At 39.4% G+C, this 23,626-nt stretch overlaps 1 protein-coding gene across 1 annotated transcript; it reads right to left on the reverse strand.

Moving 5' to 3' along the window:
• Nucleotides 1–2: 2 nt before the first annotated feature.
• tprg1 (tumor protein p63 regulated 1) lies at nt 3–21,720 on the reverse strand. The gene is made up of 6 exons (XM_078259859.1): nt 21,610–21,720; nt 21,031–21,323; nt 19,289–19,380; nt 14,638–14,814; nt 3,115–3,268; nt 3–1,550 (listed from the first exon to the last, which is right to left on the reverse strand). The coding sequence occupies exons 2-6, from the start codon at nt 21,301–21,303 to the stop codon at nt 1,356–1,358; spliced, it is 891 nt and encodes a 296-aa protein (XP_078115985.1). The 5' UTR covers nt 21,304–21,323; nt 21,610–21,720; the 3' UTR covers nt 3–1,355.
• Nucleotides 21,721–23,626: the final 1,906 nt, after the last annotated feature.

The raw sequence follows: 23,626 nt of genomic DNA on the forward strand, positions 1-23,626 counted from the left end.
TGACAGTTTCAGTTTCAGTTTATTTATAAAAAGGACAATGTGCAATTGCACCAGATTTAGCCTTTGGCTAATTTTCATCTGCAGTCCCTTGAAAACAGAAAACCAGGCTACAAAAATGACAAGAAAACAGACTACAATAAGACAAAACACCAAAACCATAACACCGCCACAAAAGGAAAAGGGAACAAAATTTGGACGCTCATATTTCTTGTCTGTGACATGCTCCAAGACAAACAGGTGATACCATACGAGGCCGAGCGACACACAGTAAACACACAAATCAAGGGGAAATTCCAAAACTGCATGTACTGTAAAAATACACTACGAATGATAAAACTAAACTGACAAATGTGCTCCCCATGCTCCAGTGAATCTCTGAGGGGCAGAAAGGCATGGGAATGGGCTTTTAAAAGAGACACTGGGGGAGGAAGAAAGGAGTCCCATTGCGAAAGAGTTGAATTACCATATCACTGAGGAGCAAAAACAAAGCTCCTTGAGAGCAGCGGGGGATCCGTCATCCAGTGAAGAGCGGTGTTGAAATGCAGATATTTCTGAGTACTCAGACACCACACACTGGTAATAAGCAGTGGGGGGAGATCACACAGTTGTCACAACCTTATACAGAACATCCTGAGAATCAAGGCTTCAACAGTACACTAAAGCAAACCTGAATATGCAAAACCCTTTGGCAGGGCTGGGTATCGCTGATTTCCCGAATCGATTCGATTCTGATTCACAAGGTCCTGAATCGATTACATTTTCGATTTGATTTGTGATATTTCAGTTGCCAAACCAATTGATTGCCATATCAATCAAAACAGCTTTGATATAAAAGAGATTCTACAATTGTACAAGGTTCCCTCTCACCTGCTGCATTATTTAAAGTACCAATGTTTACAATAAGAATGGACCCCAAGGCAGTTACATTAAAGTCCTTTTTATGTAACATGAACACACAATAAAGTGCAGCTCTACAGAGTCTATAGTCAGTGAGGACTGAGTGACATTTCATTTAGATATCTTGAGTTGAGAGGTCAAGGGACCCCTTTTAAAATGGCCGTGTTAGTTTTACCCTCACCAAAATGTAGCCTATCTTTGGAGCGTTTTTTAACCCCCTTCCCGTTTCATATGATACAGACAGAGATCAATTCTGGACTTTATGAATCGATATCGGATCATTCAAATGAAAATCAATTTAAATCGGAAAATAGATTTTTTATACCCAGCCCTACTCTTTGGTGATCCTTGTAAAATTTGAATGTAAACAAACGTATCAACATGAATTCAAGATTTACAAATCTTAGCAATCAATTTGAACGAAAATAAAACTACTACCGTGTATAAATGCAGAAAGGTTAGAAGCCGAGATTTCCTCGAGCCACGCAGTATCCCAGTTTGTTCTGGTTCCCGAGGAAAGACACGAGGCCCACGAACGCCTCAATGTGGATGGGCTGATTCAGGACCAGGACACCGTTGGCCTTCCCAGGAACGGGCCTCATGGCGTGGACTTTCTGCGCTGCATCCTTGAGCTGCTCACAGAACTTCTGGATCTGTGGACGGGAAGAAGGATCAGAAATCACATTTATTTCCTGTTTGCACCTCTTTGACTTCACGCCTTGGCAAACATGAGGTCCCATTATTATTATTATTATTATTATTATTATTTGGAATTCAATCTGTTCTGTCATACTGTACAAGATAAGTAATCGTTAGGCCTTTTGAAATAAGATTTTCCAGTTTTGTAAGTTTTGGTTTGTTTTTATATATTTAAAAAAAAAAAAAAACACAAATATTGAACAGGTGGTTGCAACTGTTACTGTTGAGCCCTGAGCTGTTTGAGTCTGTGAGGTTCAGGTGCCAGTCACCATCTGTCTGAAGTCACTGAAATGTGTATAATTCCCCTCCTCTCTTAGTCGGCCTGACAGCAGAAGCAGCATGTATGACGTGTTTGAAACACTGTTGAAATCTCACTACATAGTAGATGATTGCTCCATTCCTTTCTCTTCCTCATGCTGAGTCGCCTGCTGTAATTGCTCATAAACATCCATGTTGAAATCCCTTGGATAGGTTTTGCAAACACACCATACTTTTGTGTTTTGGTTACAAAAAACACAAATCGTAATTTTGCACGTTAAGTAGTCCACACCTGAAACTTTTTTGAAAGTTTGAGTGCTGGTTTTCTATAGGTATACATTATATGTAATAACTGGGCAGTCTTATGATCCACATGTGTGTGTCAGAGGATTTTATTGGGTGTGGAAACAGATTGACAGATTACACATGAATGGTATCTGATGCCTAATTCCAGCAAGTCATTTCTGTGTGATGACTCATTTAACCACACGATGAATGTCACCACACTGTTGTTGTTTTAATGGTATAATAGTTAAGTGTCTCAATGACTCTCAGAGTACACACCTCCACTTGGATTAGTCATAAAACCTAATATCAAAATATTTCAACAGATACATTCTGAGAAATTAACAGTTCACCCCAATCACAAACTTCCACAGAGTCCTGCAGCTGTTCCAAACTTTCAGTTGTATATGCTGAGATGTGTTTAGAGATATGACTCTAACTTGTGCCAATTTTCACTGGGAATAGTCCCAATGAAAGCTGCTGACATCGAAGTCTGTGGATTATTCTGAAAATGAAGCCACAACTATTTGCATGGCTCGACACCACTAGTTTGAAGCAGGGTGTTTTTTTATCGTCATCGCAATATCAACTGCCGCAATAAACACATCGCAAAAGGCTGCAACATATCGCAAAAGAGTGTTAGTTGAAAGAAAACTGCACTTTAAAATGTAACTGTCATTCTTTTTTTAGTGGTGCCCTTTATATTTAATCCAATGTTAAATTTGTTCAATAAAAGAAAGTTGGAAATGTTTTCATTTCATTGTTTTAAATTCAACAACCAATTTGTTGTATTTTAGCAGAATACTGACAGCAGTAGAAATGCAGAGCTGAGAACACTTTGATATCTGTATATTTATCGCAAGTAATATCGTTATCGCGATATTCAACAACGTTATTGCATATTGTGATTTGGGTGAACGGAGCCTTCAAACAATGCCACACTGTTATCATGATACATATGATTGATCCACTTACGTCGCACAGAGCAGCGAATGTGTCACTGACGTTCCTCACAGGGTGGTGGGTGAAGGTGATGAAGGGGAAGTCTGTGGCGAAGGGGTTCCATTTGGAGGTAAAGGAGGGCTCTCTTAGCCGGTCCCAGAAGACTCGCACCCCCTCCCCCTCTCTCCTGAACATAGAACGACACAGAGGAACACAAGTGATTAAGTGTTTCTCTCTGTCAGGGACACGTTTGACTCAGATGGATAACACCACTAACTGCTTTCTACAGGCACGTTCTTGTTTTGTTTTTCATTGAGAATTATACAGAAAAGACACTGAATATAAGCTATATATATATATATATATATATATATATATATAAATTGATTCAGGTTAATCAGGTTGATTCATTTAGGTACTACAAATTAAAAAGCCTGAAAACTGAAAAACCCTTTTTTCAAAAGCACTTGCTTCTCTCTGCCTTTAAGTATCTAATGTTAAAGTAATCAGGTGAACAACTAAGAATGTAGCTACCTCCTAAATGGCCACACCTTCATGGACCGTTCTTTTTGCCTTACCTTGATTTCAAAAGGGGGACTACCAGACCTGTTGGTTGCATGGTAAAAATGTAAGAATAATACTTTAAAAAAAAAGAAAATGGCACTAATCTGTCCTCAGGGCAAATACTTAGTGTAAAGAAAACCTCATGTTTACCAGTCTTAGAGGTAATCTACAGTGTGTTCATCATATTAAAGTAAATACCGTGGGTTTTAATGAAAATGCCCTGGGGTCATATCTTTCCTCGGCCTAATGAAACCTCAGAAGACTGAGAGCAAACAGACCTCTGAACACTCGCAGATCCCATCTTTGAAATGATGTTGGTATCTACATTCTGTGAAGGTCCTTACAATTCTCTATTTACTGTTTGTCCATCAAATGTGATCTAGGGCTCTCATATCTGATTACAGTGTCTGTTCAAAAGGTACAGGGTCACAAAGAGTTTAAAACAATCTCCTCTCCTTCTTGTTTTAGGCCAGTGTTACTTACCTTCCTGCATCATATTCAAATAAAGCTGAACTAAAAAGCAGCACAGAAAATAGATCTGTAAGTATGAGAAATAATGATAATTTGAACCACGCAAAACCTTGGTGTTTTGTATAAACCAGTTTCCAGGAGCAGTGTCCTCCATTTACCGCACCTGACTGGACATGGAAATGCCTTTTCTTCAACGGCTTTACTGCCATTGTGATGCTCTGGATCTATCCAAATAAAACCATATAAAATCATCTAATAGGAGCCTTGCATAACCTCCATTTCAACTAGCAACTCCAGTCATATTTCTAACATGCCTGAGGTTCATGTAGCAAACATACAAATAGAACTAAACAACATGACATCATGACTTCACGTAAACATACACGCCACTTGGCTTTAGGAAAGTGGCGTTATCTGTACGTATTTTGATCTACGCTGTATACAGCGGACGGCAGTCTGCAACGTCACAGCGTAAACATACACGCCACGTGGCACTTTCTAAAGCCACGTGGCGTGTTATCGCAAGGCTACGAAACATCACACGCGGGACAGGTAGTCACATGTGGGACTCGATCCCTGCTCTCCTGGGTGGAAGTCCTGTGTTTGACCCATCCTCCATTTGGTCAAAAGTATCATGATGTTAGATTTTTCCCATATCGCCCAGCTCTAAGTCGATTCATTGATTGGCTTAATCATGAGTCAGCAGAGATGAGGAGCGGGTTACAGATGTCTGGTAAGCTCAAGTTTTCTAAATCCACACCTCCAGATTGTTTTCATTTTCAGACTTGTAGTCTTCAGGCCCAACCGACGCTGACTCAAGTGACATCACTTGAGACATTTATCAGACTTCAAACAGTTCGTCTGGAGGCCCAAAAGGCTTTATACAACTTCCTTCTTTTGATTCTTTTTTGGGGCTTTTTTGGCATTAATTTGATAGGACAGCTGAAGGTAGGAAGGGGGAGGGTCTGACTTTTATTTGATATTATATAGACCAAAGTAATTGATAGATTAATTGAAAATGTATTAAAAAATTGCAGCACTACATATGTATATATTGTATTATGTATATGCAAAACAAGGATTTAAAAGATTGTACTGGAGATATTGTATGGGCAATATGCACTATTCAGGGGTGGCTTGTGGCTCGGAGGTAGGGTGGTTGGCGGTTCAACATGTCAAAGTGTCCCTGAGCAAGACACTGAACCCCAAATTGCTCTCCAGATAAATAGCTGTCCACTGCTCCTAATACTGGGATGGGTTAAAAATGCAGGAAAAAAATGTCACTACATTGTACTATGTTGTGTCTATTAGGAATAGTTTGTTTTTTTCATTTACTGAAGAACACTTCTTCAAGTATCCTTAGAAGTCTTTGCACTATTGCTACATGACAATGTTTTCTATTAGACTCAAAACTATATTTAGATTGGATATAATTAAAAACTCTGGCCCAACAGGTCTTTGTGAATTCATGATGGGGTAAACAAGTCCCTGATTGATTCAAAAAAGTAGCAAGAAAAACCTGCAGTGACAGGTTTGACTCCTCAGTCTAATGTAATTACACTCAGAGTACAGCGATCTTTACAGTAGATTAATAATCCTACAAAAGACACAAAGTCAGTGGTTCAAATGTAAACATGCTGGCAACACGAAAGTTGGTCGGAACAAAAGCAACTCTGGGTGATCACACTTCTACATGGAGGGATCATACTCCAAATTTGATGTGGTTTTTAATTCATCTTTCTTTGACAACATGATGTTTTCTGCCCCCCCCCCCCCCCATACCAACACTGATTCAATATCAGAGATGCCTATCAAGATTTCAACATTTCCTTAGGCATTGTGCATTGTTGAAACATTTGTGCCGTACGTTATGCGAGTCATTTGCCTGCTGCATACTTTTTTAACACTGAGAATGTAATATTTGTGTAGGTCTGACACTAAACCCACAAATCTGCCTTTGCATCCTCTGTACTTCATGTGTGGATGTACAAACACTTGGGTTTATTTAGTGCTCAATACTGTGAATACACGTTGTGCCAGCTTTCAAGAGGCAACTTGCAACACAATTGAACACATTAAAATTGTGCAAACATGGCTCATAAAGTGTGGCTTGTTATGCAAATCAAACAGTTTTGGTGTTTTGGTGATTCTGTCAGGAGTTTGTGGAATAAAGAAATGTAATTATGCAAAGTCTTATTAATATTGTACCCGCTGCTTTGCATAAAAAAGTAAGAAAGAAGAAAAATAAATCAGCATGCAGGCGATTTCCCAACACTGTTCTGATTCCTTTAACAACCTGTCACACTGATGTGCACATTTTACCACATACTTTGTACAAGAGCGCTTCCTGCCAAACAGAATTAAACACCTAAGGCTAAACAATAGCGCTTTAGCTGGTTCTATGTCACGGTCACAGGGAGGGTCTGCATCACAATGCAATCACCACTGAACATTCTGTGCCTCCTCCGCAGCAAATGCTGTGCAGGGAGAAAAGGGGGAGAAAAAAAAGTGAGGATGGTGAGGGTTACTTTTGTACACACTGCCCTTTGTAAGAGCACACAGCTATTGCTCTAGTATAAATGGGGATATAAAAAAAGCTTTGGCAAATTCCACAGGTAAGCTATCACTGGGAGAGGGACCAGCCCAAACAGGCAGCGCAGGGCTGGGCTTTCCAGCCAGAGGCCTTGGAAGTCTTCACTGTGTTTATGTGGCAGAGCTGGGGTTTGGACTTTCACTGCGCCTCACTTAGATACAGTCACGGAAATACAAAAAAGGTGAACGCAGGCTACACCTTCGTTATGTCAGTCATAAGTTACCAAGGAGACACGGTTTGTGTCAAAAGAAAATTTCCAAAAACTGACTAGCGAACACCTCAATATTGAGGCTTAACAGAGAAAATCCACCCTCTACTGACCTACCCAGTTGAGTTCCACTTAATCCACTGTGTTTATACAAAATGCACACATGCATAAGAGAAACGCTGTATTCTGAGCTTTAGGGCAAGTGACGAAAAAATTCCTCCCTGGGCTTTCAAGCGCTTGGGACTCATAAGTCAACACACAAGATAAATATCAAGCCCAGCTCCAGTTGTCATGGCAAGTGTCCCACATTGTCTCAGAGCAAACAAACAAATCTGGTCCGATTGCTCAATAGAGCCTGCAGGTTTGTCAGCCATCCATACATGTATCCATCCAACATGGGAAAGACAAAGAGAGAAAAAAGGGTGGAGTGATGAGTACAAAAAACCAAGGAAAACAAAGAATTGAGTTTAAGCGTTATACACAATTTCCATAGAATGTTCAAGCCTTGAAAAGACATTTACATTATTCATGATAAAAGCTGCTAATGCAACCTCTGAAGCCTAAAACATACAGCCATGTGTGGATACTGTGGATGTCATGATGCAAAAGCTGTGATATAATAGCTGCAGGCTGTTGGCAAAGACATTTCCAGCTTGACAGCAAGTCCACAAGCTGAAAACTGCTCCCAAGGACCATGAATTTAGAGCAGCATGCGCAAAACATTATATACCTATTGGTGCAAATTCAAGTGTGTATTACATTTTTTTCTAAATGTATGCAGTGAAAGTCCTCTTAATGAAAGTGCAGCTGAGGTCAGAATAACTGGGAAGCACTGGGAGTCATTGAAGGAAGCAGTGATTGAGAAATGTAATCTTCAGTGGTTATGAATAGGCAACGTTAGCGTCAAAAAAGTGTTGCAACTCTTTTTGTAGCTATTAAGGAAACATTCTTTTCCGCATCTATTAGCATATATTGTGCAATGCCATTCCCCAATGTCACAATGCCTTAACCTTATGTCCCAATACTCAGTATTTGAGGGTTTATTGTTTTTAATGGATCCCCATTGGTAGTTATCATTAGGGCTGTTGAAATGAATCATTGCATTGATGCATCATGATGCGGACGTGGACAATTCTGCATGGATGCAGTGACAGACCATAATCAATAATTGCCTACAGATGTGACTTGTTGATATTCCGGTCTGTCTGTCGTGTTCAGACTCCACTACATCCAGGAAAGGGATTTTTTTAAGAGCAGATACAATAAAAAGGGGAGTTCATATATCTCTTGAATTTGTTGATGAAAACCATGTGTAGCAATAAATAATAATATTGAGGAGGATATATCGAATCGGATCGAACCGCTGACAGGATAATCCTAATTGACTTGAAGCGTGAAAATTCACACCCCTAGTTATCATGGCAACAACTATTTGTCCAGAGGTGCACAGTAAAATTCAGTGCAATCAATGTTCACACTACATAATACATATAGCAGTTACAATATCACTACACACCCAACCCAACACATACAAACAAATAGAGCAAATTGAAAGTGAAACCTAACAATAATAATAAATCTCAATTCCTTTGCACATTCACACAGTGAAGAAAGTCGCCTAAAAAATAACTACTTTAGTTGTTCCATTTCTCTATCAGGAACAGAACTACTCAGCCTGTGAAAACAGATGTGTCATGTCTTCTGAGAGACATAATTAAATTGCATTATGGGAAATGTAGGATCCAGTGTTTTTGAGTTTAATCCATACTAGAAAAAAAGTCAGGATATCTAAGATTTTTGTTGTTGTTAATTCTTCAACTTTAGGGAAGTGCAATACTGAATCACTAATGATTTATTACCAAACTACAGTCTCTCTCTTGGACTTCCAGCCCTGCAAGCAGCGGTAGAAGAAGTATTCAGATCCTTTACTAAAGTAAAAGTACTATTACCACACTGTAAAAAATACTCTTTTACAAGTAAAAGTCCTGCATTGGAAATTTTACTTAAGTAAAAGTATGTAAGTTTCATCAGGAAAATGTACTTAAAGTATTTAAAGTAAAAGTACCTCACATTCTAGAAATTGGAAACGATCCAAACAGCTCTATCAATCAACTAAGTGTTTAATGGTCTGATCATCTCAGCTGGACTTGTAGGCCGTTATATTGTCGGGTAGTTTAATTTACAATAAAACATATTTTATAAACTACATGTGTTTTGTGTGCAAATATCTTAATTTGTAAAGTAACTAGTAACTAAAGCTGTAACAGATGAATGTAGTGGACAATATTTCTCTCTGAAATGTAGCGGAGTAGAAGTAGAAAGTGGCATGAAAAGAAAAGACTCAAGTAAAGTACAAGTACCTCAACATTTGTACTTAAGTACAGTACTTGAGTAAATACACTTAGTTACATTCCACAACTGCCTGCAAGCTTAGAGTACATTTATTTTCATTCTTGATCTTAGAAAATATGTGAGTTACACTGCTTTATTCTGTACTGCTACTCTGCAACAGAAGCTTATTTAACACTTGTTTTTGCAGCAGATTATTTGAGATGAGACAGTAGCCATGGTTTGTATAACCTGTAACGTGAAACTTGGAGTAAGAAGTCATTTTTGCAACTTGTTTATTTATGTAGCTACCCCAGCAACGTTGCCCATCAAAGTTTCGCCTCACTGACTCCTCACCTAAATACTGTTTTACTGTTTGCATTTGATTTGGTTAAGGAGTGAAAGCAGCAGTGTCAGTGCTCATTTAAAGAGAATTGGTGGTGTGTGTGTGTGTGTGTGTGTGTGTGTGTGTGTGTGTGTGTGTGTGTGTGTGTGCACACATCCCTCTTCCTTGCTTCAGATTTCAGCATTTAACTCTCCTGCTTCACATCACAACGGTCGTGGCTCTGGTTAAATTACATTATGCTGATGAAATCTTAACTAGCTACTATGTACTGACTGCCCTCTGCTGTCTGGATGTGTAAGCTGCTTTGGTTTGTATGGGTGTGGTCGAAAAGACTGCAGAATGAGAGGAGGAGGATCGTTTGTAGACCAGATCTAAAAGAAACAATGCAAAGACTGACCCAAACTACAGTTTTCACACCTTATCGATCTGTATATAAAATCATAATAAGACCACTTGTGTCAGCATAACAATTGACAATGTGAGGAAGAAATTAAATTAATTTATTGTAATGAATAAAAGTGTTTTAAGTAGTTGAAGATGGGGGCTAAACATTTCCTCTGAAGCCTTATTCAGAGGAAAACTACATCTGATCAGATGAGAAACAAAGGAGTGCAATGCTGGGATTATTTCTAACCTTCATAAATATATATATATATATATATATATATATATATATATATATATATATATATATATATATATATATATATATATATATATATATATGTTTCCTACAACAGTTACTGAAGCAAACTCTAGTGGGGCTTCTTTAAAACCTCCACACCCAACTGTTTCAGACAGGAATAAAAATGATGTGCTGGGTAATTAGTTTGTCTAGACAGTTTGGAAAGAAGGCACTTAAAGCACATCTTTCCCCACCGATGCAGAATATACTGTGCTTTTTACGTCATGGGTGCACCTGGAGAAATGTGGGATGAAAACAAAATCATCTGGAATAAAAATACAGACACTCTTTCTGTTGGCATCATCAATGGGGTGGGGGGGTACTGATGCCAAAATAACACGCTCCATAGAGGGACTTTGATATTCTTTGTTCTGAAGCTGATGGTCTGGGAACACCGGGGTCAAATGTTCATGAAAGCTCTTTCAGTCCCATTCAGTTCAAGTTGAACTCTATTAATTCTATTAGAGATGCAACGATTAATAAATTAGTTGTCAACTTTTTAATTGATCGTCAGCTATTTTGATAATCGATTTGAGTAATTTTTTAAGAAAGAAAAGTAAATATTCTCTGATTCCAGCTTCTTGAATATGAATATGTTCTGGTTTCTTCTCTCCTCTGTGACAGTAAACTGAATATCTTTGAGATGTGGACAAAACAAGACATTTGAGGACGTCATCTTGGGCTTTGGGAAACACTGATCCACATTTTAACCATTTTATAAACCAAACAACTAATCCATTAATCGAGAAATGAATCAACATGAAAATAATCGTTAGTTGCAGCCCTTCATGCTATTATAAATGATTCATTTCCTAAAGTACTAAAGTGTACAAACAAATGATCGTGGTGGCCTGTTATGTCTAAACTTTGATTTTATGACATTTTACAATCAAATGTTGTAAGAAATAGAAAACAAACATATCAAAAAGATCTAGAAGCAATGGATGTCAGGGATTTTTCTGACTTAGAGTGAGCCTTTGGGGGGGGACTACACACGGCAGTAAGCACGATCGGTCTGCGGACAGTAAAGGCAATGAGTCTGTGTTACCTTATTTAACAGAAATCTATGCATTTTCCTGTTATTTCTGACAATTTGATAAACAAAATGTTAATCATGCTTGAGCAAATGAAACCCCAGTTAACAAAACTGGTTAAAAAAATATAATTAATATTTAAATACTACCGCTAAAATCACCGGGAGAGTCCGGATGATTGACTCGGGATGATAAAACTAAGATTAGTGCTCATAATCAAGTTTTTGTTTTGTTGTTCAACAGTTGTTTGGAGTCAGAGTTACTATAGTGAAACAGAGACACAGCGAAGGCAGCCCGAACTGTATGGGGACTTTCTAGCAACACTGATTCCCACTAGCAGTTGCAGAATCATGCATGAAGACATCAAACAGATGAAGGAATGTGATGTGGCGTGCTGCTGCCTTCAGCCGTCTCTACAGAGGGTGCACACTGACATCAAGTGGTCAGATGACAACTGTCAGCTGGCAAATCAGGCTGCAGATATCTTGGATTCTCACACTCTTGGATGGGAACAGTAATACCTCAAGAGTAACAGCCAAGTGTCATTACCATGACAGCTGAATAAGCAGCTGGATCATATACTGGTACACGGATGTGGAGAAATGAAGAAATGAAGACTAAATAGGGGGACTTAAAGTGAAGTGCAATCTGTAAGACCCTAAATGCAGTAATTCATGTTTGCTAATTGGCATACAACAATTTAAGTTCATATGTAGTGAAACTACAGTAATTTATTTAATTGATTGATTTAAAAGCAACTTGGAAGGAATATTTACAATATTTACAGTATTTACAGTTTACGTAGTCTATAGCCACGATGTTCAACTTCCGGGATTGCTCCGGTGCCGCCCAAATTCTGCCGGATGTCCCTCATTTCGGCTGGATGTCCGTCCCCTTCCTCTGTCTCTGTGTTGGCGTTCTAACCTCTGGTGGATTTGTGAGGACTATGGTTAACTGCTCCTCAGATCTCTGCAGGGTAAATCCAGACAGCTAGCTAGACTATCTGTCCCTCTGACTAAAACTACTTCTGAACGTCCACATGTTCCACCAAAACAAGTTCCTTCCTGAGACTATTTAGCAGAGGCACCGTGGCTCTGTCCGGGGCTTAGCGCCGCCCAAGACGATTGTGATTGGTTTACAGAAACCAAAACTTGCGCATGTTAATTTGGAACCACGATCGGATTCGAAACCAAATTTTCCAAACGATTCCAATAAAGAAACAATTTCATTGGAATCATACTTTTTGAAAGGATTCCAAGTTGGAACCGGTTCTCGATGCCCAATCCTAATAGCAGCTGAATAATATTCACAGCCAGACTTTTCCTACTTTTCTCTCGCATTGATTGTGTGGAAACAAAGTTCCATGTACTGTTACAGCAGTAGGGAGGATTCATTTTCATATATACATGAACTTTACTCTGTAGATCAATTTCTGCCAAAAAGCAGACGATGCAGGATGAACTAGACGAACAAAAGAAGAGACAGAGAGGAAGCGTTGAAGATGAAGACTGAAAGAGGAAATGTTTGAGAGTCGGGAGCCGGGACTCCCGGGTGGCTTTCACGAGCGCTTTATGTATAATTTAACGTAATATGCGGAGATAAAGCCTCCAATAAAGGCTGCACTCTCTAAGCTCTTCACAGCGTGTTACGTTTTATTCATCAAATTAGTTTTAGTTGGTTTGGTATCCCCTGAGCCGACTTTAAAAGGTTTGGATGAAAGGACTACATTAATTTTGCCACTAATCAGTTAAGCGACAGCTCCAAGTGACAGCTATGCACTCCTTCTCCCCCCGAAAAACTCTCTGCACACTTGTCTCTCTGCCATGCCTGTTCTCTGGCTGCTCCACTTGTCCCCAGTTGCCCCCTGCACCAATCCTCTACATGCATCCCCTTCACAGCGCTGCCTTAAATTGCTGCATCGGCTCACTGTTTTCACTGAAAACTCCAATCCCTGTCAATAGTAAATCATGCATCATTTCAACCTTTGAAATTTATTAAAAAGGCTGCGTGCTGCATTTTTCATTAAATCTTCTAAATGTTCACCAAACTTGAGAATGTGTTGTTTGATACATTATTGTAGGATAAGTTATGAGACTATTACATACAAAAACATGCCTAGTCTTTTTGCTGTTGTTGCTACAACAACAAAAAGACTAGGCATGTTTTTGTGTGTTTGAGCTTAATGGTTAATCGTATCCCAGAAGGGATTCTCTTTCTCACAGGGAATTTAACTTTTGTAAAACAAATTAGAGCACAGCGCAGATAATTAGGGCTAATATTTGTAATTCTCCAAGTAGGGTTTTTCATTAGCGACAAAACACTCCAAAGACACATTGTTAAGTAGACTCACTGAAAATGACTAAAAATGAGACAGGACACCAGAGATCCAAGGCTTTCTCTCTAGCACAATGCTGTTTTGCACACTGTTAATACGTCAATGAATATATCTCTGGTAAGTTCCTGTTCATCACACCACAAATTACACGACATTAATAACCCTCTGAGGTTAGAGCTGCAGGTTTTTGGGATAAAAGGTATATGTTTACTGTTGAAGGATTAAACAAGGGCCAGTCTGGATCAACGGAAGTACATTTCCAGGATAACTGCCTGACATCCTGCGTGTGTTGTCCCTCACCCTCACCGCTTTCTGTGTGTTGCCGTTCTCCAACTCCTGCTTGGTTCTTTCGGGGAACGATTGTAAAGATTTACAAAGAATATGTTCACGGCATTTACTCTCTAAATGGGACGTTTTGGGACCAATTGGTGGGATTGCTGTGTAAATGTAAATGGACTGTATTTATTTGTATAGAGGTTTTCTAGTCTTAACTACTACTCAAAGCGGTTTAAAGCTATAGTGCGTAGTTTCTGCTGCCCTCATGAGGAATTCTAAGTAATGACAACAAAACTGTCGGCACGTCCACATGATACATGAAGCCTTCCGTGACCACGCACCCAAACGGTGATACACTGGTAAGAGCAAATGAGGTTTAACCATGTATCCAGCTAATTGAAATAGCTCACGTTACTGTATTGTGTCAACAGTTAACTTCATGTAATATTGTATGTGGCGTTTTCTTTTACGGGGTGCAAATGTTCCACCAAAATAAGTTCCTTCCTGAGCCTATTTTACAGAGCCACCATCACTGCGTCCAGAGCGTAGCACCATTCAAGACGATTGTGATTGGTTTAAAGAAATGCAAACAACCTATAGCGTTTTTTTCCTCCTATCCTAGAATGTATGTGTGGTGTAGCCAGACATTCCTCCACAGCACTGTGGAGATAAGTCTGGCTATGCGAGAGTACTCAAGGGTTAATGAGCGGACTTACTCAATGAGAGCGCGCTTTGGGAAGCTGAATTTGCCACAGGAGATGCGGTCCACAAGGTTCAGTGGGATCCTCTGGATTTGCTCACAGTTGAACATGACAAAGTCGTACTTGAAGACCAGGAGTGAGTTGTCTGTGATGAGAACAAGACGCTCTTTTTCATTGTTCCAGTGATCCACCCTGAAACAACCAGAGAGAGAGAGTGTGTTAGACCCATGATGAAAAATCCTTTCTCTTTTTCTATCTGTAGTTCTAGTTCAGTTTTTGGCTCACTGAAATCTTAACCAAATTTTATTCTTAGCAATGTAAAAATTCACAAACTTTTTTTATGTAGAAAGGGAACAGAGGATGACTGGAAAGCCAATGACACCAAGACGGCGGCAACAGAGCAATCCCGGAAGTGGAACGTCATGGATATACTGTAGACTAGCTTGACTGTAGCTTCATATTTAGCATACATATATGACAGTGGTGTCAATCTTCTCACCTGACTCACAGTAAGAAGTGATTTTAGCGTTTTCCCCAAAATTGTAAGTATTCCTTTCAATGAACTAGATTTATTACTGTAGGTCCGACCGATCATTAACGGTTAACCGACAAGCAGGCAACGCCCAGTTCACTCGTCTCGAATATAATATCAGCGTTCCGTTGACAGCTGCGGACTGGTACCGGGCGCACAGCCACAAAGTTCCGTGCATAGAGAGGCGGAGTCCCTCCCCTTCCGGTGGACCACCATGGGACCTTATTTCGGAAAAAATATGAACGATAGTGATTGGGGAAAGACAAAGTATTTTTTGATCCTGTTTATATTGAGCCATGAATTATACATTTGATCAATTTAAAAGACAATTTTCCAAGTCAGGAAAAATCTCACTTTGTCGTAAAACTGTTGAAGTATAAGACTGTGACAATACGTAATTAGAAAGAATACTCACTTCAAAGTCGCATGGATGATGTCTCGCTGAAGCTACGGTTTCTGTGTGTATTGTATCGGGATGTAACGTTACTCACACGATCAACGGATCTAGCTCATTCTTTTGCTTCTCGGCTGATAAAAGATGCAGGATAAAACACATTAGGTAAGATAACGTTACATGTGTTGTGGAACATAGCTAAGCTAGCTAGCTAGCGAGCAAGACGAGCATCAAGCAAGGTGACGTATATTGTGGAGACAAACTATGTAGTTCACTGAGCGGTTTCCCACAAAACTAAGTTAGGTATTTCAACTAGGGTTGGGTACTGAATTCATTACCTTTTAGGCAACGACAAAATTGCCTCTTAAGTATCCCAAAATGCCTCGTCATTCAATACCCAGTTTCAATACTTAAAGTGCTCATATTATGCTTTTTGGCTTTTCCCCTTTCCTTTATTGTGTTATATATCTTTTTTGAGCACGTTATAGGTTTACAAAGTGAAAAAGCCCAAAGTCCCCCCCAAAGGGACTTACCATCTCCAACAGAAAACACTGTTCACAAACTGCTCCAAACAGCTCTATTGTAGTCCAGCCTTTACTTCAGAGACAAACGTGGTCACTTTGGAACACAAGTTATAATGCTCGCCTAGCTGCTAGCATGGCACTCCCTCGTGCTCTGTAACTAACAAGCTAGCAGTACTTAGTGCGCATGTGCGACTCCCAACAAAGATAGAACAGAAGTGAGATGTCTCACTCTGTAGCTAAAACAGAGAGCTCAACACACAGGGTGAAAAGAGGAGCTGCAGCAATGTGCAGTACAACAAAAATATGGTGTTTTCTGAAAATTAAACCACATAAACCTATTCTGGTACAACCTCTAAATACAATTATGAACCTAAAAATTAGCATAATATCAGCTCTTTAAGGAGTAAATCTCATCTGTGTCAGTGAGCCAATCAGCACGCAGCATGCTTCTACCAAGATCTAATCATGTCTGTGATTGGCTGTCTAACGTTACACGCCTTAGAGACAGGCAGGAAAAACTCTACGTTACACAGAGAAGGGGCTCACGTAGTAGGAGCTGGAAAATAAATAAAAAGATGTGTCCCGTAATGTATAATGTTGTCATTTCTTTTTGTTTTATAAAATTGGTATTGAAAAAAGTATCGTTTAGGAACCGGTAACGGTAACGAAGATTTTTGAACGATACCCAGCCCTAACTACAAAAAACCTACAAAAAACTGTGACTTATTTCTTGACTTACAAAATTATCTTTTAAATTGACGAACATCATTTCAGTCAGACAACTCACATTTGAAATGTTTATTATAACAGCAGAACATTGGGTTTGGCGGCCAGACTCCGACCTCATCACTCCCCGCAGTTTGGGTTTACATGAGATATTGAGTGATGATAAAGTAGCTTCCCCCTGGCCAGAGCCTGCAGGTGGATGCTGGGGTGGTGGTGGTGGGAAAAGCAGTATAGTGATACAGCTGCAGGGCAGCAACAGCATTGGCAAGGTGGAGATGGGGAAATTGTGCAGCTTAAATAGACCGCCAAATTGAGGGGGTGTGTTTGGTAAATGATACGGAGAGTGAGTGAATTATCATCTTCCAGTATCTTCAGTTACCTTTTATCTTCTCTTTTAATAATCCACTGTTACTGAAAATTATTTTCACACTTTGACACTAATTGGAAGAAACCCTATTTTTTTTGTTCTTTGTGCATAAATAAAAGTTGTCTATAAAAGTCTTTTATGATTAACACATCTCACACATAAGAAATAAATAATCAAATCAAGAACAAATAATAAAAATAAAAGAGGAACAGTCAAATGAGTAAAAGTAGATGAATTGAGATAATCTTGCTTTTTCTAAAGCGAGTGACAATCCCTGAGCAGAGCAAGATTTGAGGAATTTCTCATGCTTTTCTGACATTAGTCCCCACCGGCCTCCCTCAGGGAAATTCAGCAGCAGTGTCACAGAATTACCATATAATGCACTCTCTGTGTTGCTTTATCCTGCTTCTGTAGCGACAGTAACTGCAGGCACAATGTAGGACAAACTATAACGTGTGTTGGACAGAGCTGCATAAATGGGATGTATTATTCATTCTCACATGGCCAGCCTTTTAAATGTTTCCTGAAAGCTTGTGCAGTAGTGATACAGCCTGACAACTGCAAGTGCACTTGGTGAATGTCTGGCAGTCTCTGTGTTGCAGGCAGTTAGTTGACTTATTCTTGGAGTTGGGTTTGATAAGAACATTGATATTAGGCTCGCGTAATTAATGAGGACGTTTCTATCTAATCATGCTGAGGCAATATGGGCTTGTACTGTGCCAGTGTCGTGCAGACTCCTGTCCCACTTCAAGAGGCAGAAACACTTTCTCTGTGTAGCGCTAGACGTTTTTTGCATCAACTTTAATATCGGACCATTTCTTTTTAATTTGGGCCACGGTCCGACCTCTGAGGCTGTGGCATTAACTGTGTCTGCAACATGTTGTCACTCTACGTACAGCTTTTTTTTGGCGTTAATAATGCCCACACTGTGCCCTCCAAACAGATTTTCCTCTTTTCCACCTCTCTGACAAGAACTACAACTTCACATTGAGTGAAAGTCCTGTGCTTTGTTTTCCTCTCTGCGCATGATGTTGGTATGGATGTATATTAATTTGGGGCATTTCACTGACTATTTAAGGGCGTGACATGAAGCCGCCAAAGCTGCGCCACATTTAGAGTCGATTGTGATTTATAGGACGTGGGACGTGCGTGCGCACGGTTTTATAAATCTGAATATTTCTGTGCGTAGTTTTATAAATGAAGGCGCTGTGAGCGCCTGCTACAGCTTTATATACAGTACAGTCTATGATCGCTACGCAGTAACTTCAACCATAGGGACAACAACGCTAATTAGTTACATTGCAACATTGTGTTTACAGGTGTGTTAACTGCAGCGGCTGTGAGAGAAGGAAACGAGATGAATAAGGACAGAAACGTTAACATAAATATTCCCAACGAAGTCCCTTTCACCTTGTCTCACTTCACCATCAACGGAAATGTTCAGTTTAATGTGAATTAAAGCAGCTGATAGCCCGCTAGCTCACTACACAACGCCTCAGCTAATGTCGTGTCAACCCGCAGTGATTTAATACAGCAGCTGGGTGAATGGATTTGTTCACCTAGCTGGCGGACGGTAAAATATACAGCTACTACCACAGCCTGTAAGAGGGGATAAAATGCGTGCCAGACCGTGGCTTTTGCCAGAAATGTATTCGCTGCAAACAGCTGGCTATCGGGTAGCTGGAACTGACAAGTCACTGGAACAAAGTCGGCACACACACACTAGTCTGGTGGCAAGCGAGGAGGAGGAGATACTGCGGTGTTGAGTGACAGATGGAGGGTTGCATGAAACAGCTACAGAGTTTACGTTGCTGTGGACTCAGGATTCCAGCCGTAGAGACGAAACAGACTATTTTCTTTAGTCGTTTATAAATCAATATTTTGTGACTGCTTTGCTCTACATTATCCCTTACTTAGAACCCATTTAGGCTGAATCAAGTCCTGCATCACCCTGTCAGGGTTCTTATTCGCAATAATGACCGGCTCGCTCTACATTATATGTATCCCTTACATAAAGGTTTAAACTAGAGCTGAAACGATGAGTTGATTGGAATGAAAGTGTGTCAATTTGATAATCAAGTAATTGTTTTAAAAAATGTAAAACAAAAATGCCAAAAACTCACTCTGCCATCAGCCAAAGGCTGTGAAAGCTGCCATCTACTTCTTGATCCACCAGAGCTTCAACGTCTTTGATGGCCTGATTCAGAGTGCCAGGCTGAGGAGACAGAAATGCACGGGTGTCACTTTCTAGTTTTTTTCATTGTGACAATCACAATGTGTGCACAGAAAGCTTAAGGGGGAATCTTCAGGGCAGATGCACAGCTGGGACTGGTACTCCAATAAAATGTCAGTGCGTCAAACAAAACGACAACAAACAAAAACATGAAGCCTCAACATATGAAAATGACTGCAAATGAAGAAAGCTGAGCGTGCAACTTCTGTGTATAAATCTGAGTAACTCAGGTAGGCTATTTAAAGACACAAGAGAAAGCTTCAGTACATAATACAATCCACATTCAAATTGTCAGCTACGAGCATTTCTGTTTTCCAATGCAATCCACACTCAAACTGTAGTCTTTACAACATGCTATTGCTATTCTATCCTTGCATATTTTATTATTTCAATGGCAAGTTAAAAAGATAAGGAGTTCATACAGAGGGCTCCTGACAGTTTAACTCTAATCTGAGCCTGGCAACATGGGATGACTTCCCATCACAACCCAATCCAGACCTGCAATAAACACTGATAATATTTCGAGTTGATTATTATTCTCTATGGATATTTGAGGATTTGTGGTGTTCTTTTATTATTTGCCTGGTGTTTATATAGATAACATATATGTATACACGTAATAACAATTACTGAGCTATGGAAAAGGGGTAGGATTAAATAAGTGTATACTATTCCTAATCCTTTTCAGACATGTCTGTGTTGGTTAATGTTTCTTATTGTTTATTGAATGTTTTGCTTATTTAACTTATTTGTACATTTCTTTGATGTTTTGTTTATTTTTGATGTCTGAAATAAATGTCTTCATTCATTCATTCATACTATATATATATATATGTATATATATATACATATTTATATATACATATGTATATATATATATATATACATATATATATATATATATATATCCAGTTTCCTCAACAACACCTCTGTGCATCAGCCTCATTTTAAATTATAGTCCCCAAAAAATGTATTGTAAACATGAATGACTCAGTATTTTACACAGTGGTGGAGGAAGTACTTAGATCCTTCGCAAATGATGTTGCAATAGCCTACCACAATAAAGAAATATTCAGTTACAAGTAAAATGAATGAATTTATACTTATTCTACTGAAGTGAGTGCAGATGTATGACCATCAAAATATATTTTAAGTATTAAAACTAAAAGCAAATAATCTGCAGCACAGACCTTTAACAGGGTAATCTTGTTGACTGGTATAGGCCTATATTAAAATATCATCCACGCAATGTGTGTGTGTGTGTGTGTGTGTGTGTGTGTGTGTGTGTGTGTGTGTTTTCATTGCAACCTAAGCTAACACTGGTACAATAAGATGCTAGCATTTATGTTTACTGTTATACATGCCCCTACAATATATCATAATAATAATATATAACAGAATAGTGGTAACCAACGTTACAGCTGTCAACTAAACGACAGAAAAGTTGTAGTGCAAAGCGTAGCTAGTGTAAAGCAACAAAAAAGTACTGAAGTTAACTTAAATACAGGTAACACAAAAATGTACCTAGCTTAAGTACTTGATCGATTTTCATGAATTTCAATTAAGCCAGAAGTTGCAACGTGATGTGAAATTTCAAAAACTGTTGTCAAGGGGAAATGTAAAAGTCTTTACCCTCAACACAAAGAACCTCCTGCTCTTAAACTGGAGCAGAGGTGACTCCACAGAGTAGTCACTATCCTGGAGGCGGGCCTCTCCGATCACCCCTGCTGCTGCCCGCTCCTCCGTACTCTCCGCGGGGGCAGGAGGCTGAGTGTGCTCTGCCCGCTCCTCCGTGCACTCTGTGGAGGCAGCAGGCTGAGTGTCCTCCGGGCCGCCGGGAGAAGAGCTGAGCTGATGCTGCTGCCCCTTACTTGGCGCACCTTCCTCCTCAGCTTCTGCCATCATGATGGGGCTTCACAACACCTCTTTAAAAAGATTAACAACACTTAGCCTATGTGTAGCTATTTATCAAGTGAAAGACGGGCAACTTAAGACAGCTTCTTTAGTTAGTAGTAGTATATATTTTGACTCAACTGAAGGGAGGCTTTTATGAACTGACAATCTTCCCTCTAGTTGCAGGTAAATAAACGCTACATAACTTCTCTAGTATCGAAACTTAAGTCCCTTCAAACATATTTACTCCCTAAATCTTTTGATTTGAGTCAACATTTCAAAGTGATAGTACTATAAAGAAAAAGAGGCTTTGCTTACCACTAATTATCGACGTTACAGAAGGTGGTAAAATGTACAGTAGATTAAATGTGCAGTAGCAACAAGTGCATCACTTCCTTGTTCCGAGTTTGTTTAATGGGCGTCCACAGCAGCAGCAGGACTGGCTGCGTCTCAGAGAAGCTTACTCTCTTACTTACTCTGGTCGGATTTACAGTGTGACAAACCTTAAACACTGCGCACTTACTGCACCTATATACTAATCTATAAATAGGTGCCTTGCTGGTTTCTGGACATGTTTTCTACTTTACTGGATTAATATCATCTTAGTTTTTATGTATTATGAATGTTATGAGACTGGGTAAGGGCTTTAACTTTACTGTATGTCTCTTAATGACTCCACTATCTCCAACGTGCATGACCAGATTTACCTGTTATGCCACTGGCCAAGTTTCTTTGTGCTTTGTGTATGTTTTTGTGTGTCAGTCTGTTTGAAGCAATTTGATTAAACTCCACACCGAAGGCCCCACTTAGGAAAACAACTCCTCTAGGACATTCTTTCTTAATGTTATTTAGTTATATGTATGTGTTATTTGTTTCTGTATTTATTGTTTGTTTATTTCATATTAATGTTTAAATATGTTTATATGTATGCACCAAACCAAAGCAAATTCCTAGTAAGTGCTACTTACCTGGCAATAAATCTTTTCTGATTCTGATTCTGAAGTAACAGCAAAAGTGTTTCATGTTGATGCTCTTATTTTCTTCTATTAGTCAGCACTAAATGACATTGGAAACAGTCCATATACTGTCATTTTGATAGGCTCTATCTGTGGTGTGTCCCGTCAGACCACTTATCACCAAACTGGCTCAGGGAAATGTGCATGATCAGGGCAAACTGGTTATTGTTATCATCTCTACTAGGTAGGCCCAAACGCAGATGCTAGGAGAACTACGCACATAAGATATTTCGGCTTCACTTTACAGTAAAGTTTAAACTAATCTAAAATATATTTAATTCATTAATCTAATAATCTATTTCATTACCAAATTTCTGTTAGCATAGGATCAAGACTAAGGAACAATAACTTAGACCAGGGGTCTTTAACGTTTTTTTTAAGCAAAGGAGGCGTTATTATGGATCCCACGTAACGTCCAGGCAAGACCCGCCCTACGAAGCAGCTCGAATGGTTGGCGTTAGGCATTGACCTCGAGTGGTTAAGGTTAGGATAGCCGATTGGTCAGAGGATAGGACCTGAACAAATAGGGTTACGTTACCTAGCATAAGCATGGACGCCTGGCCAATAGTAGTGTGTGAATGCTATTGAACTGCCTCGAAGTTGAGTGTGTTCCATAAGAAAGCTTATAGCTACATTGTGTAAGAATTTCTCCCATCTAGCAGTGAAATTGAATATGACAACCAACTGAATATTACTTTCTAGCCCCTCCCATTCTGATTACGTTTTAACTGCTACGGTGGCCGAACCCGAAATGAGCTCTTCGTATCTCCATCGTTTACATGCAGCTGTTCTAGCCACTCAAATATTTGGTCTTGTTGCTTTGCCTGTGTCGTTTTAATTATCTTTTTAACTTCCTTGGCGACTCCGTGTACATGTCGTCCCCCTCCCTGGCATTCGTCACGATGCCACTGAGTGTAAGAGGGCGAAAGGCAGTGGTATGTCTCTCTTTGGCTAATGCATTTTAGAGATGGAGGTATGTCCCTCTTTGGCTAATGCATTTTAGAGATGGAGGTATGTCTCTCTTTGGCTAATGCATTTTAGAGATGGAGGTATGTCCCTCTTTGGCTAATGCATTTTAAAGATGGAGGTATGTCTCTCTTTGGCTAATGTATTTTAAAGATGGAGGTATGTCTCTCTTTGGCTAATGTATTTTAAAGATGGAGGTATGTCTCTCTTTGGCTAATGTATTTTAAAGATGGAGGTATGTCTCTCTTTGGCTAATGTATTTTAAAGATGGAGGTATGTCTCTCTTTGGCTAATGTATTTTAAAGATGGAGGTATGTCCCTCTTTGGCTAACGTATTTTAAAGATGGAGGTAT

The sequence above is a fragment of the Sander vitreus genome, chromosome 9 (genome assembly GCF_031162955.1).
Source record: "Sander vitreus isolate 19-12246 chromosome 9, sanVit1, whole genome shotgun sequence".
Lineage (NCBI taxonomy): Eukaryota > Metazoa > Chordata > Actinopteri > Perciformes > Percidae > Sander > Sander vitreus.

Excerpts from the sequence above, each read along its gene's own strand:
- tprg1 (XM_078259859.1), bottom strand. The coding sequence starts at position 21,303 with ATGATGGCAGAAGCTGAGGAGGAAGGTGCGCCAAGTAAGGGGCAGCAG. Across the intron at positions 19,381-21,030 it reads GGAGGTTCTTTGTGTTGAGG|CCTGGCACTCTGAATCAGGC; the intron begins GTAAAGACTTTT and ends CTGTCTCCTCAG. Across the intron at positions 14,815-19,288 it reads AGCCTTTGGCTGATGGCAGA|GGTGGATCACTGGAACAATG; the intron begins GTGAGTTTTTGG and ends TGGTTGTTTCAG.